General features: G+C 46.2%; 3 protein-coding genes across 3 annotated transcripts in view; 1 reads left to right on the plus strand and 2 right to left on the minus strand.

The window, feature by feature from the left end:
• The window catches only part of LOC143766586 (uncharacterized), a 327061-nt gene extending 322266 nt beyond the window's left edge, over positions 1 to 4795 (minus strand). The window contains exons 1-2 of the mRNA XM_077254373.1: positions 4741 to 4795; positions 3908 to 4057 (exon numbers count right to left, since the gene is read on the minus strand). Of these exons, the coding sequence (XP_077110488.1) occupies positions 3908 to 3985 (78 nt within the window). The 5' untranslated portion in view covers positions 3986 to 4057; positions 4741 to 4795. The remainder of the gene's footprint in view (positions 1 to 3907; positions 4058 to 4740) is intronic.
• The window catches only part of LOC143766587 (uncharacterized), a 925271-nt gene that overhangs the window by 481384 nt on the left and 428472 nt on the right, over positions 1 to 15415 (plus strand). The gene's annotated exons all lie outside the window — the stretch shown is intronic.
• LOC143766599 (uncharacterized) overlaps positions 1 to 15415 on the minus strand; it is a 264129-nt gene that overhangs the window by 7809 nt on the left and 240905 nt on the right. The window lies entirely within an intron of this gene.

Below are 15415 nucleotides of genomic sequence, written 5' to 3' on the forward strand. Positions count from 1 at the left end.
TCACTTCAATTGTATCCTGTGGGGTCTTTAGATTATCTGATTTAAAAATTGAAGATGTCAGCTGTCCATCTGATCTCCTCGTACAGTCATCTGCTAAGAATAAAACCAATTAATATTTCTAAATAAAATAACCTCAAATTTTATATTGTTGAACATTTCTATTTAATCTGTAAAAATGGCAAGTTATGTAAAAATATTGAATTATTCACCAAGATAATGACAGTCTACAGTTTATTAGAAAACCCCATAGGACGAACCAGTAGAGCATAGTGTTAAACTGTTTGTTCTTTCTGCCTCCCAAATTGGGTGTAAAAAAACACCAAACAATGTTATGTAGGTTAAAATAATTCCAGTAAAAAGTTCTACTCATCTTACAAAAAACAAATACGAACTCAAGTCCATAATCTGTCAATGGTAAAAGAGAGGTTTCCACATTATTAGTGCTCAAAGTCTCTTTAGAAGAGACATGACTTACATAAACCAATCCAGCAAAATCCGCTCTCCCAAAGACAAATTTCCTCCTCGCTTCTGAGCATTGTAGTGTGCCCAAACCACATTGGTTTATGTGGAGATTTCTGCTGCTCTGGTTTTCTGCCATTTTGTCATATTAGTGCATCTGCAAATGGTATGTCCCATCTCCTCTTGGGTCTTCTTCTATGACATCTTCTGTCACCAGGCGCCCCCTTATTCATTCTGCAGGTGGCACTGGTAATAGAGGAGACATCGGAACCAGAAGATCTGGGCGGCGCAGACTCTGTCCAGCCACTAAGATTAAGGTGCCTGCAACCTTTGGTACCATCCACTCTGGCAGTATGGGTGTGTGGGCTGTCCAGCTGAAGTAATCTGCTCCCTGCTTCAGCCAACAGGAAAGCAACACACCATACTAAAGCTTGAAGCATATTGCCGGAAGCTGCGAAATACAGCCTTATTCTCCTTTGGTTCAGTCCTCTGTGCTCAGCTCTTGACTTGTGTATTTGTTTCCTGTTGTGACCCAGACCCGTTTACTGACTACTCTTGTGTCTTATGATTTTGTATTTTCTCTATCCTCCTGGTTGAGAGCAGACTACCTGACTATTGTTCTTGCCATCTCATACTACAGAAAAGCAAGTATCAACGTGGCCCAACCAACGGGTCTGTGTGTAATTCCAGATTCATGAATAGGGGTTAAAGCAGTTAAAGGGTGATGGGCAAAACTCTGACTATAGACAATAACGCATCTACTGAAATAATCAAGCTGAACAGTCTTTTTAAGTGTAAAAAAATGAGTAACTAGTGATGAAACCTCTCTGGAGTAATAAGAATATGGGCTCGGGGGCTCTGGGCTAGATAAACTGTCGTAAAGGACAATATTTTCTATCACATGAGTTTCAAGAATAAAATATTAGACTTTTAAAGAGAACTAGTTATAATAGCGCAGAGCTGAGGTGTCATAACTACAGATCTCGAGCATTTGGAAAAATCAAAGGAGACCTTTTTTTTTTATTTTTAAAGACTACTTCGTAGTTACAGACTCATATGTGAGGCAGACCGATCCCACCACAATTAAACTATCATACTGATGAACATGTAAAAAAAATAGAATTAAAAAATATGATACATCCCTAACAAAAACATATGTTTGAGGGGATAACTACAACACTAAACTGGACTTGCACTTATTTATGGTGGACCATTGGAGCTAATATGAGTCCTGACCAGAAGAGTAGAGTAAGTATTAGGGCTTGTTCACACGATACTTTTTTCACTGCGGATTTTTCAGGTCCTTTTTTGGGAAAATCCGCAGTGAAAACCCGCGGTGCTTTTCTCCGCGGATTTGTGTCCTTTTTCTACTGCGGATTCCACTGCGGGTTTCCAACTGCAGTTTCCTATTGGTGCTGTTGGAAACCCGCAGCGGAATCCGCAGAAAGAATTGACATGGTACTTCTTTTTTTCTGCAGGCAAATCCACGCAGTTTTGCCTGCGAAAAAAAGGATCGTCGGCACAGCGGATTTTGTTTTCCATAGGGTAACATTGTACTGTACCCTGCATGGAAAACTGCTGCGGATCCGCAGCTGCAAATCCGCTGCGGATCCGCAGCAAAAACCGCATCGTGTGAACATAGCCTTAGAGCCCGCCATTTCAGGAGAGATTGTGCAGTATTGCGAATCCTTTAGTATTGAAAACATAATGGAATTAATGATGTGGAGTGAATCCATTTAACCACGGCTCGAGCCATGTCAACACATCTTCTGCAGGCGTGAATAAATGTATATTACAGCCATCAGCCACGCACAGCTTAGAGATATATCATGGCACAGGCGTAATGTTTTTCCATAGTTTATCACAATCTTTCTTGAAGTTAGTCGGCTTTAAAAAAAATTGAAAAGTCAGGATAAAGGGAAACTCTGTTGTTATTGTAAAGAAATTCACACTTGGCCTCACTGCACATTTAATGTTGTCGATCATAAAAGTGAAGTTTGGCCAGAAAGACTGGATCTGGTCTTGTAGGGACCATATGAGCACAATCAGCAGCACAGAAGGAAGAGAAGAGAGATTCATCCATTAAGATATTAGGGATCTAGGAAGCCAACAGCATCATTACCCTCCGCTTTCTCTTACAGGCCCATTGTAATATTTTTCTTCAAGGGATTTTCTAACTTGTTAGCACATTCTACGTGCGCTGTCATTTGGCTTTGTAGTTTACAGATCTGGGCAGGTAACGGTCACCGTCTTCTAATCTCAGGAGGAAGGTGGATACTCCAGGCTATACATTCTATAGAAAAGGGCTTTTATAAGTTACTTGAACAGTTTTGGATGGTAGAGAATGATGTGGTCTAGAGGCAAAATGGTGATGACACAATTGTGATACACCACCAATAAAGCAGCCACAGCCAGTGACTGATAAGAATCTGTGACTTCTCTGTATTTAGTGGTTACTACTCACCTGGGTAGTCATATGTAGGAATCTCCTCTTTACACCACTCATCACCTCTCACATATGTCTCAGTAGTATTAATATGGGTCAGATTTTCATCCTGAAACAAATATTGTAAAAGTCACAGACAGATGGAGAAGTCACATCTATGATCAGCTCTAATCCTGCCATCTCCACCGTTCTCATTACACAAGTATAAGACATATAATACTGGAGGATAAAACAAGACTGAGCACAAGACCTTCACAGCCGTCTACACGTCATAGGGGAGATCTCATGACACCTTCTCTCCATCTACCTGATTATCTTGAGGAGCATTGGGATCTTCTTGTTTACAGTCCTGTGGAAGAAGAGGACGGGGACATCTCTCTGGTGTTGTCCTCTGACTGGATAGATCTGGAGGAAACACATACAGGGACTGAATTCATTCTTTACATACAGATAATTATATGCCGTGTGTATTTAGTCCTGTCTATTACCTGGTGATGTCAGGGGCTGGGGAACCTCCATCATGATGTCCTTGTACAGATCTTTGTGTCCATCTAAATACTCAAACTCCTCCATGGAGAAATAGACGGCGACATCCTGACACCTTATAGGAACCTGACACATACAATGATATCATCATCCCCGATCCCTTCATAGTGTTACTGTATAATGTCCCAACATTCCCAGCAGTGTCACCTCTCCAGTCAGCAGCTCAATCATCTTGTAGGTGAGTTCTAGGATCTTCTGGTCATTGATGTCCTCATGTATCAGTGGGTGAGGTGGAGGTCCCGTGATTGGGCTCAGGGGTCTTCCCCATCCCTCAGACACAGGGTCCTGATAGCGTTCACTAGAGGTCTTCTTCACTACTGTGTAATCCTGGTTATGGAGAGACACATTAATAAATCTCACTACAGACATTTCCAGAGTCCTCACCTCTCCAGTTCTGTCCATCTGTTATTCCCATAGATAAGAATGATGTAATGTGACGTCATCAGAATCTCTCACCTCTCCAGTAAGCCGGAAGAGGATCTCTAGGGTGAGGTGTAATATCCTCTCCACCATCTTGTCTTTGTCCATATCCATCCTTGATGGGTAAATCAGGAAAATTCTTTTCTACAGAAGATCTTCACTGAGAGGATCCGATATTGTAGAGACCTGAATGAGAAGAAGATGAGCCGATGTAACATCATAAAAATCCTGTGTAATAATACAATTACTGGAGATAATAAGGGAAACATGAGGAGATTTAATATTTTACAGTATTTAGTTCTTCTCGACATCTACTAATAAAACCTATACATTTTAGGCCACAGACAACAAGCAGTTTCTCCCTCGGAGTCGGCAGCTGAATACGTTTCTCATAGACTCATCTTCCATAACGCTAATTCTCGTCTCATTTACCGACCCTGGAATCGGCATTAGCAATACTGCAGGAGATATTCATAAGGCCGTCTATATGGAGGTTTCCCAACAATACTGTGTGGGGGCCCCGTACTATGGGAGTAATACATGTTTCCTTGGTTCCCATCTTTCATATTTTGGTCGTTTGTATCTATCAGCAGAAAAGGAACAAAACCATTGTGATTCTTATAAAGAGACAAAACAAACCCCCTAAATATAACATTTTATAACAACAACACAATCTGTGACTCTTCAGGGTAAATCGCTCTCTCACCATTGGATTAGAGCTGATACTATGGAGCTAAAGTGACTAAACAGACTTTCTGTCACCTCCATAAAGGGGCACTTTTCCGTGTTTGTCAGAACTGTCCGAAGATTATTAGAGGGGATAGTTTCCCCCAATTAGAAGGGACACCTGTGGATATTGGGGTCTTTACCTGCTACAGTTCTGGTGTGTGGAGCCTCAAACTGCAGAGCCGCACAGGACCTGTTATGAGGTCACAGGAGGGGAGGAGTCAGGGGTCACATGATCAGGGCCCTCAGTGTATGCAGGACTCTGCTGTGCTGGTTGTCATGGTGCTGGATGAGGGGAAGTTTATGTGTGGGGTCAGGAGGGGTTTACAGTGTGGATGTAGCAGAGCCGTGTGTGTATGAGGTGTACGGAGCAGAGCCGTGTGTGTATGAGGTGTACGGAGCAGAGCCGTGTGTAAGAGGTGTACGGAGCAGAGCCGTGTGTAAGAGGTGTACACCGCACCACAGGGAACTCTGTACCTGCAGTTTCTATAGGGACCGCACCCCCTTACCGTGCCTTTCCGGATCCTTACCTGCTATAGAAAAAGCTCTCCTTTGGAGCATGTACTTGGCTGCTTCGTACTGCGGTTCTTCTCCCTTTTCGTATTATCTTCTCTCAAGCGAGGTTTGAAAAAGACCCGTCTTAGGGTCGAAACGTTACCTCGATACCATTATGTTTTACTATGGTGACCCCTAATAAACGTCTGATCATGATTTGCATTTGAAAATCCAAATTTTGAGTGCGGCTGTTTTTTCGCTGAATTTAAGAGGTGTACGGAGCAGTGCCGTGTGTACGAGGTGGATGTAGCAGAGCCGTAGGTGTACGGAGCGGAGCCGTGTGTGTACGAGGTGTAAGTAGCGGAGCCATGTGTTTACGAGGTGTACTGAGCAGAGCCGTGTGTGTACGAGGTGTACGGAGCAGAGCCACGTGTGTATGGAGTGGAGCCGCGTGTGTACGAGGTGTATGGAGAGGAGCCGTGTGTGTATGAGGTGTACGGAGCAGAGCCGTGTGTGTACAAGGTGTACGGAGCGGAGCCACGTGTGTATGGAGTGGAGCCGCGTGTGTATGAGGTGTACAGAGCAGAGCCGTGTGTGTACAAGGTGTACGGAGCATGTACAGAGTGGCGCCATGACTATTATCAGCCTTTGGAGGTAATTGGTTTTCTAACCTTGCCCTTAGAGGGTCTTACAATTTGATGCATCATGAAGGGTGATCAGTGGAAAACGGTGTTTTTACCGTCTGAGGATTATTGGGAAATCTCATCCGGCCATTCGGAGTCTCCAATGCACCAACAGGATCTCACTAGTGATGAGCGAGCATGCTCGCCACTAATCGTTACTCGCCCAAGTATCACGGTACTCGGCGAGCATCGAGCATTTCCGGGATTATTCGGCTGGAGCTCGGGTCTCTGCCCTGCAATTTTGGCGGTCTTTAGAGCGCCAATGAACATGCAGGGATTGTCTGCCATGAACTGTAACGGTATGTGCCCACGTTGCAGAATGCAAGCAGAATTTTCCTCAGCAAAACCGGACTCCCGTAGCAGGAAATCCGCTCGCGTTTCTCTAGCGTTTTTTTCCCCATGCTTCCCAATACAATTATATAGTGGCAAAATCACCGAAATTCTGCAAAATTAATGAACATGCTGCGTTTTTTTCTGCGCCAACAATGCGGAATTCCACTAAAAATAATGGAATGCGTTTGATAGGAGTTTTTTAAGCGTTTCCGCAGGGAAAATAGGCAGAAAAAAAACACTAAAAAAACAGCAACGTTTGCACATAGCCTAATACCGCAGCCATCTTTGTTGTGGTATTACAGTGATTGGCTAGCCGCACAGTCATCAGGTCTATAAGAGACCTGACGCCACCCTGCTCGCCGCAGTCTGCTCCATCAAGAGGCCCCATTACTGTCTGCTGCTGCCTATTTTATATACACCTAGCTGCAGGTATCTGTGGCTAGGATTACATTTTTTTGGCACCTGAATCCTGTTAATTTTATTACAAAGCAATCCAAACCCCCTTTTTTTTTCTACATTTATGTGCTTGGTCACACTGCAGACTACAGCCAGGTCATTTTAATACAATAGCGTGAAAATCTAGCAATTTAAAACTGCTTTTTTTGTCCCAGGCATCAGATGTGGCCTTTTTTTTCTGTAGTATTTTTTGGAGTGTCTTACATTTTCGGACATCTTTTTACTAGCACTTGCTGTTTACTGATATTTTCTGCAACAGAGTATTTTTTGGCTTTACTGTGCCTTTTTTGTGTTTCAGTTTCTTGGTGGAGTGAACAGTGTCCCTACAGGCTTGTTCACCATGTGAACAGATCATGTCAGAGGCGTAGCTAGGGTTTCAACTTAGGGGGGGCGAAACATCTGAGTGGGCCCCTAACCAGTTAACCCTTTACTTGCCAAATTAAAATTTTTACAAGTACGGATTTTTCAGAAAAGGGCATCCCAATATTCATTTAAAAATGACAATGACATGATATCCTATTTTGAAAACATTCATTTTACAAAGGCAACACAAAAAATTGGACCTAATTATAAAAATTATAAAATTTAAGTTGCTAGAAGCTAAAGATTAGGCATCCCCAAAAAAAGGACATTGGTAGATAATGGGTTAACCCTGATTACAGTTACGGTTGCGTACTCTAATTGTGAATATAGGGGAACCTCAGAATATGACCGCACTGTTATTGAAAATAAATCTATATACAAAAACGAATGTTGATTTTACCGCCATATTGTGATGATATGCAAATTTGATTGTTGCAATACTCTGAGTGCCCCTATAACAATACAGTAATGCTTAAGTGCCCACTTTACATTTAATAATGTCCCCTAAGTTCCCTCATGTACTGCTCCATTATACACAGTATGGTGAGCTCAAAGCTTCCATATACACAGTATAAGGCCCCCACAGCTCCACTATACAGTCATGGCCAAAAATTTTGAGAATGAGACAAATCTTAATTTTTCCAAAGTCTACAGCTTCAATTTTTCTAATGGCAATTTGTATATACTCCTGAATGTCAGAGTGATCAGCTTAACAGCAATTACTGTACTTGCAAAGTCAATATTTGCCCAGAAAATGAACTTTAACCCCAAAACATATTTCAACATCATTGCAGTCCTGCCTTAAAAGGAGCAGCTAACATCGTTTTAGTGATTGATCCATTAACACAGGTGTGGGTGTTGATGAGGACAGGGCTGGCGATCAATCAGTCATGATTAAGTAAGAATGACATCACTGGACACTTTAAAAGGAGGCTGGTGCTTGGTATCATTGTTTCTCTTCAGTTAACCATGGCTATCTCTAAAGAAACACGTGCAGCCATCATTGCACTGCACAAAAATGGCCTAACAGGGAAGAGTATCGCAGCTACAAAGATTGCACCTCAGTCAACAATCTATCGCATCATCAAGAACATCAAGGAGAGAGCTTCCATTGTTGTCAGAAAGGCTCCAGGGCGCCCAAGAAAGACCAGCAAGCGCCAGGACCGTATCTTAAAACTGTTTCAGGTGCGGGATCGGACTACCAGCAGTGCCGAGCTTGCTCAGGAATGGCAGCAGGCTGGTGTGAGTGCTTCTGCACGCACTGTGAGGCGGAGACACTTTGAGCAAGGCCTGGTTTCAAGGAGGGCAGCAAATTAGCCACTTCTCTCCAGAAAAAACATCAGGGACCGACTGATATTCTGCAAAAGGTACAGGGAGTGGACTGCTGAGGACTGGGGCAAAGTCATTTTCTCTGATGAATCCCCTTTTCGATTGTTTGGGACATCTGGAAAATAGCTTATTCGGAGAAGAAGAGGTGAGCGCTACCACCAGTCTTGTCTCATGCCAACTGTAAAGCATCCTGAAACCATTCATGTGTGGGGTTGCTTCTCAGCCAAGGGAATCGACTCACTCACAGTCTTGCCTAAAAACACAGCCATGAATAAAGAATGGTACCAGAATGTCCTCCAAGAGCAGTTTGGCGCCCAACAATGCCTTTTCCAGCATGATGGAGCACCTTGCCATAAAGCAAAGGTGATAACTAAATGGCTCATGGAACAAAACAGAGATTTTGGGTCCATGGCCTGGAAACTCCCCAGATCTTAATCCCATTGAGAACTTGTGGTCAATCATCAAGAGACGGGTGGACAAACAAAAACCAACAAATTCAGGCAAAATGCAAGCATTGATTATGCAAGAATGGACTGAAATCAGTCAGGATTTGGTCCAGAAGTTGATTGAGAGCATGCCAGGGAGAATTGCAGAGGTCTTGAAGAAGAAGGGTCAACACTGCAAATATTGACTTGCTGCATTAACTCATTCTGTCAATATAACCTATTGGTACTCATAATATGATTGCAATTATATTTCTGTATGTGATATAAACATCAGACAAACACTAATAAAAACCAGAGGGCAGCAGATCATGTGAAAATATAATTTTGGTGTCATTCTCAAAACTTTTTGCCATGACTGTACACAGTATGGTGAGCTCAAAGCTTCCCTATACACAGTATAAGGCACCCACAGCTCCCCTGTACACAGCATGATGATTTTATAACTCCCCGGTTCACCATATGATGTTCTTACTGCTCCCCTTTACACAGTATAATGCTGACAGAGCTCCACTATAGAAAGTATAATGCCCCCCCAGAGCTCCCCTATATACAGTGTAATGGGCCAACGGCTCCCATATGCACAATATGCCTTCACAGTTCCCTATACACAGTATGGTGGGTCCACAGCTCCCTTATACACAGTATGACGGGCCTGCAGCTTCCGTCAAACAGTATGATGTCCCTCACAATTCCCCTGTACACAGTATGATGGGGCCACGGCTTCCTTATACACAGTATGATGAGCCCGCAGCTCCCTTATCACAGTATGATGGGCCCGCAGCTCCCTTATCACAGTATGATGGGCCCGCAGCTCCCTTATACACAGTATGATGGGCCCGCAGCTCCCTTATACACAGTATGATGGGCCCGCAGCTCCCTTATCACAGTATGATAGGCCCGCAGCTTCTTTCTACACAGTATGATGGACCTGCAGCTCCCTTATACACAGTATGATTGGCCCGCAGCTCCCGTATACACAGTATGATGGGACCGCAGCTCCCTTATACACAGTATGATGGGCCTGCAGCTCCCTTATACACAGTATGATGGGCCCGCAGCTCCCTTATCACAGTATGATGGGCCCGCAGCTGCCTTATACACAGTATGATGGGCCCGCAGCTTCTTTATACACAGTATGATGAGCCCGCAGCTCCCGTATACACAGTATGATGAGCCCGCAGCTCCCTTATCACAGTACGATAGGCCCGCAGCTCCCTTATACACAGTATGATGGACTCACAGCTCCTTTATACGCAGTATGATGGGCCCGCAGCTCCCTTATACACAGTATGATGGGCCCGCAGCTCCCTTATACACAGTATGATGGGCCCGCAGCTTCCTTATACACAGTATGATGGGCCCGCAGCTCCCGTATACACAGTATGATGGACTCACAGCTCCCTTATACACAGTGTGATGGGCCAGCAGATCCCTTATACACAGTATGATGGGCTTGCAGCTCCCTTATACACAGTATGATGGGCCCGCAGCTCCCTTATACACAGTATGATGGGCCTGCAGCTCCCTTATACATAGTATGATGGGCTCGCAGCTCCCTTATACACAGTATGATGGGCCTGCAGCTCCCTTATACACAGTATGATGGGCCCGCAGCTCCCTTATACACAGTATGATGGACTCACAGCTCCCTTATTCGCAGTATGATGGGCCCGCAGCTCCCTTATACACAGTATGATGGGCCCGCAGATCCCTGTCTTGATTTGGCAGTCTGCAGTCACATAAAGTGACTGCAGACATTTATTCCAAGCCTTTATCAACTTTATAGTAATAAATTGCTTATTGTTAAATTATTAAAGCATCACTCTAGCAGGGTTTTTTTCCACCGCTGGAGTGGTGTTTTAAGCGCAAGTCCCCGTCCCCGGTCATTTACTCATCCTCCGGCATATTCACTATTTTGTGGCACTGCTGCAGTCCCACGGCTCAAACTTGTGAGCGCAGCTTCTGACAGGCCAGAAGTTAGAAGCTATGTCACAAGCGCTCAATGTAAGACTATGAGGCTATGTGCACACGTTGCGGATTTTTCCGCACCGTTTTTGCAAAATCCACAGGTAAAACGTGCTGCGTTTTACCTGTGGATTTACCGTGGATTTTCTGCGTTTTTTAGTGAGGATTTCGCCTGTGTTTTTACACCTGCGGATTCCTATACAGGAGCAGGTGTAAAACGCTGCGGAATCCGCACAAACAATTGACATGCTGCGGAAAATACAATGTAGCGTTTCCGTGCGGTATTTTCAGCACCATGTGCACTGCGGATTTGGTTTTCCATAGGTTTACATGGTACTGTACAACGCACGGAAAACTGCTGCGCATCCGCAGCCAAATCCACACCGTGTGCACATACCCTGAGAGTGAGAAAGAGGCCAGAACGAGGCTCCCATAGACTCACATTGATTAGTGACCTCTGCGCTGCTCCATGAAACACTGGAGCCGCGGACAGGTCACAAACTGCAGGAGACGGAGCCGAGGGGAGACTAAAACAGATGAAGACGCCAGAAGGTGAGTATCAGACAGGGGGCAGGGGACGGGGATTTTCAGCACCGCTCCAGCAATGAAATAAAAAAAATACTGGAGTGGTGCTGTAAATGTGATGCAGCTCTTGTTTACTGTATGCGGGCTCCTTATACTAATACTCATAAAAGACCCAGGTGGTACGTATCAAAAGCCCCCTACCCCCCCATCTCCAGCCTCCCCAGAGAGCAAATATTACATGTGATGGAGTACATATAATATCATAACAAAACATTATAATATTCAGCCTCCAGTGACCTGTCCCCCCTCCCCCACTTCAGCCCCAATGCCCCCATCAACTCACATCCACCCGCTCAGTGCCCTGTCCCCCTCACCCACCTTCAGACCCCGCAACACCCCCATGGTCTCACATTTACCCCCCAGTGCCCTGTCTCCCCTTTCCCACTTCAGTACCCAATACCCCCCCATGGTCTCACATCCACCCCCTCAGTGCCCTGTCCCACTTCACACACCTTCAGCCCCCACAACACCCCCATGGTCTCACATTTACCCCCCAGTGCCCTGTCTCCCCTTTCCCACTTCAGTACCCAATACCCCCCCATGGTCTCACATCCACCCCCTCAGTGCCCTGTCCCCCTCACACACCTTCAGCCCCCACAACACCCCCATGGTCTCACATTTACCCCCCAGTGCCCTGTCTCCCCTTTCCCACTTCAGTACCCAATACCCCCATGGTCTCACATCCACCCCCTCAGTGCCCTGTCCCACTTCACCCACCTTCAGCCCCCACAACACCCCCATGGTCTCACATTTACCCCCCAGTGCCCTGTCTCCCCTTTCCCACTTCAGTACCCAATACCCCCATGGTCTCACATCCACCCCCTCAGTGCCCTGTCCCACTTCACCCACCTTCAGCCCCCACAACACCCCCATGGTCTCACATTTACCCCCCAGTGCCCTGTCTCCCCTTTCCCACTTCAGTACCCAATACCCCCATGGTCTCACATCCACCCCCTCAGTACCCTGTCCCCCCTTCACCCACTTTCAGCTCCCACACAACACCCCCATGGTCTCCCATTTACCCCCCAGTGCTCTGTCTCCCCTTTCCCACTTCAGTACCCAATACCCCCATGGTCTCACATCCACCCCCTCAGTACCCTGTCCCCCCTTCACCCACTTTCAGCTCCCACAACACCCCCATGGTCTCACATTTACCCCCCAGTGCTCTGTCTCCCCTTTCCCACTTCAGTACCCAATACCCCCATGGTCTCACATCCACCCCCTCAGTACCCTGTCCCCCCTTCACCCACTTTCAGCTCCCACAACACCCCCATGGTCTCACATTTACCCCCCAGTGCCCTGTCTCCCCTTTCCCACTTCAGTACCCAATACCCCCATTGTCTCACATCCACCCCCTCAGTACCCTGTCCCCCCTTCACCCACTTTCAGCTCCCACACAACACCCCCATGGTCTCCCATTTACCCCCCAGTGCTCTGTCTCCCCTTTCCCACTTCAGTACCCAATACCCCCATGGTCTCACATCCACCCCCTCAGTACCCTGTCCCCCCTTCACCCACTTTCAGCTCCCACAACACCCCCATGGTCTCACATTTACCCCCCAGTGCTCTGTCTCCCCTTTCCCACTTCAGTACCCAATACCCCCATGGTCTCACATCCACCCCCTCAGTACCCTGTCCCCCCTTCACCCACTTTCAGCGCCCACAATACCCCAATGGTCTCACATTCACCTCACAGTGACATACCTGAATTTAATAAACCTAAAATGTTCCATCCCCACTTACTGATGAAGTTTGCAGGCAGGACCAGGAAGTGTCTAGGGTCTAGGTGAAATGCAAGGTGTGGGCACTAGGAGCCAGCATGCCTGAGCCAATCCCAGCATGCACAGAGTGAAGAAAAACTGCAGCCAGGGAAAAGCTTCATCAGGTCAGACAGGCACGGCAGCTAGCACCATTCACTGCAGGAGGGAGACTGCAGCCGGCCACTGTGCTAGCAGCGTGCAGAGTCTCTGTCAGACGGGAGCAAACATTATACTGCTCTGCTCCTATGCGGTGTTCTGCCTCGTCACAGAAGTGGCCCTGCCCTGGCTCCCAGTGGGCCCCTTCATGTGACAGGGCCTGGGGTGATGGCCCCCTCTGCCCCCCCAGTACCTACGCTACTGACTCATGTGTTTGTTTTAACCAATTGTTTCTTGTTTCTACAAGACTAGGGTGGTTCCCACCTAAACATATGACCAAGTTTTTAAATACATCAGAGAGGGATTAAATACATTAGTTAGGACTGCTCTAAAGCCGGAGTCACACTAGATCGTAATACGGACGAGTGCAATGCGATAAAAAAAAAATCGGCCCAATGTTAATCTATGAGGCAGCTCCTATTATCCGTTGTTTTCTCGGCCGTATTCAGGAGCCGAGTGAAATCGCAGCATGCTGCAATTGTCAGCGTATCTCGGCCGAGAATCGTCAGTGCAATTCTATGGGGGCGAGAAAAAAAACAGATTACACACATATAGTGTTGAGCGATACCTTCCGATATCGGAAAGTATCGGTATCGGAAAGTATCGGCCGATACCGTCAAAGTATCGGATCTAATCCGATACCGATACCCGATCCCAATGCAAGTCAATGGGACGAAAATATCGGAATTAAAATAAACCCTTTCTTTCCTTGTAGGTTAATTCTACATGAAGGAAAACAACTAAGAGTAATGTAGGATGTATTGGGGGAGGTGGCGGAGACATTAAAGGCACCGAGGTTTAGCCCAATCAAATAGAATAGCAGGATTTTTATATTTTTTTATGACGTTCGGCGTTAGAAAGATTTTTACTATGTTAATTTTTTATTTATTTTGCCAGATATTGATGTTTCACTACTTCCACGCCCTTCACCTTCTTTTTTACTTCTCCCACACTTTCTTCTTCATTATCCTCATCATCAGCTTCTTTGACATCAACTTCTTCACCTTATTCATCTTCTTCTTCATCTTCTACCTATTATTTTTTTTCTTACATTGTTCATATTCTTTTTATTTAACTATTATCTTCTTCGTATTCAACTTCTTCATCATATTCTTATTTGTGACAGGCATTCCCGTAGTTGTTATCTATAAAAGTTTGAAGATTACACCTTCCGTTCTGCCTGTCACAAAAGAGTTACATTTGTCCGCGTTCAGTTTGGCCTGCAGCATCAGGCTTTATCCAGGGGCACCACGAGGAGGAACGGACTCACCCCCATACACTGCTTAGTCTTCTTCTGCTTATAATTTCGATAATATCGTTTGCTCTGATATTTAGTTTTATGCTTAATGTTCTTCTGCTCTTTGTTCTGCAGCCTCTTGTTCTTCTGCTTCTCGGTCTTCCAGGTCGTCGTCGTCTCCGGGGTCGTCGTCATCGGGGTCGTCTTCAGGGTCATCGTCTCCAGGGTCGTCGTCATCTCGGTGGTTGTCGTCTCTGGTGTTGTCATCATCTTAGGTGTGGTCTTCCGGGTCATCGTCTTTAGGGTCTTGAACTTGGAAATGTAGCAGAAGGTACAAGAAGGCTGAGAAAATGCCGAGAAACAGCTGATGGAACTGGAACTCGGATGGCTACCCGAAGGTCCAAGAGCCAATGGAACTACCGAGGACCAGCTGACGTTACTGGAACCCGGTTACTAAGCAGGAGGTACCCGTGCCTGAAAGCACTACCAAGGACCACCTGACGTTGGTGGAACTCAGATACCCAGAGGGAGGCACCTAAGCCAAAGGCTCTGCCCGGAACCAGCTGACGGTACTGGAACCAGGATGGGGAGCAGAAGGTACAAGAGCAAAAGACACTGCCGAGAACCAGCTGACGGTGCTGGAACCCGGATGGGTAGCTGAAGGTCCAAGAGCCAATGGAACTACCGAGGACCAGCTGACGTTACTGGAACCCGGTTACTAAGCAGGAGGTACCCGTGCCTGAAAGCACTACCAAGGACCACCTGACGTTGGTGGAACTCAGATACCCAGAGGGAGGCACCTAAGCCAAAGGCTCTGCCCGGAACCAGCTGACGGTACTGGAACCAGGATGGGGAGCAGAAGGTACAAGAGCAAAAGACACTGCCGAGAACCAGCTGACGGTGCTGGAACCCGGATGGGTAGCTGAAGGTCCAAGAGCCAATGGAACTACCGAGGACCAGCTGACGTTACTGGAACCCGCCCGTAACCAGCTGACGGTGCTGGAACCAGG

Source organism: Ranitomeya variabilis, chromosome 4 (assembly GCF_051348905.1).
Source record: "Ranitomeya variabilis isolate aRanVar5 chromosome 4, aRanVar5.hap1, whole genome shotgun sequence".
In the NCBI taxonomy this organism is placed as follows: domain Eukaryota; kingdom Metazoa; phylum Chordata; class Amphibia; order Anura; family Dendrobatidae; genus Ranitomeya; species Ranitomeya variabilis.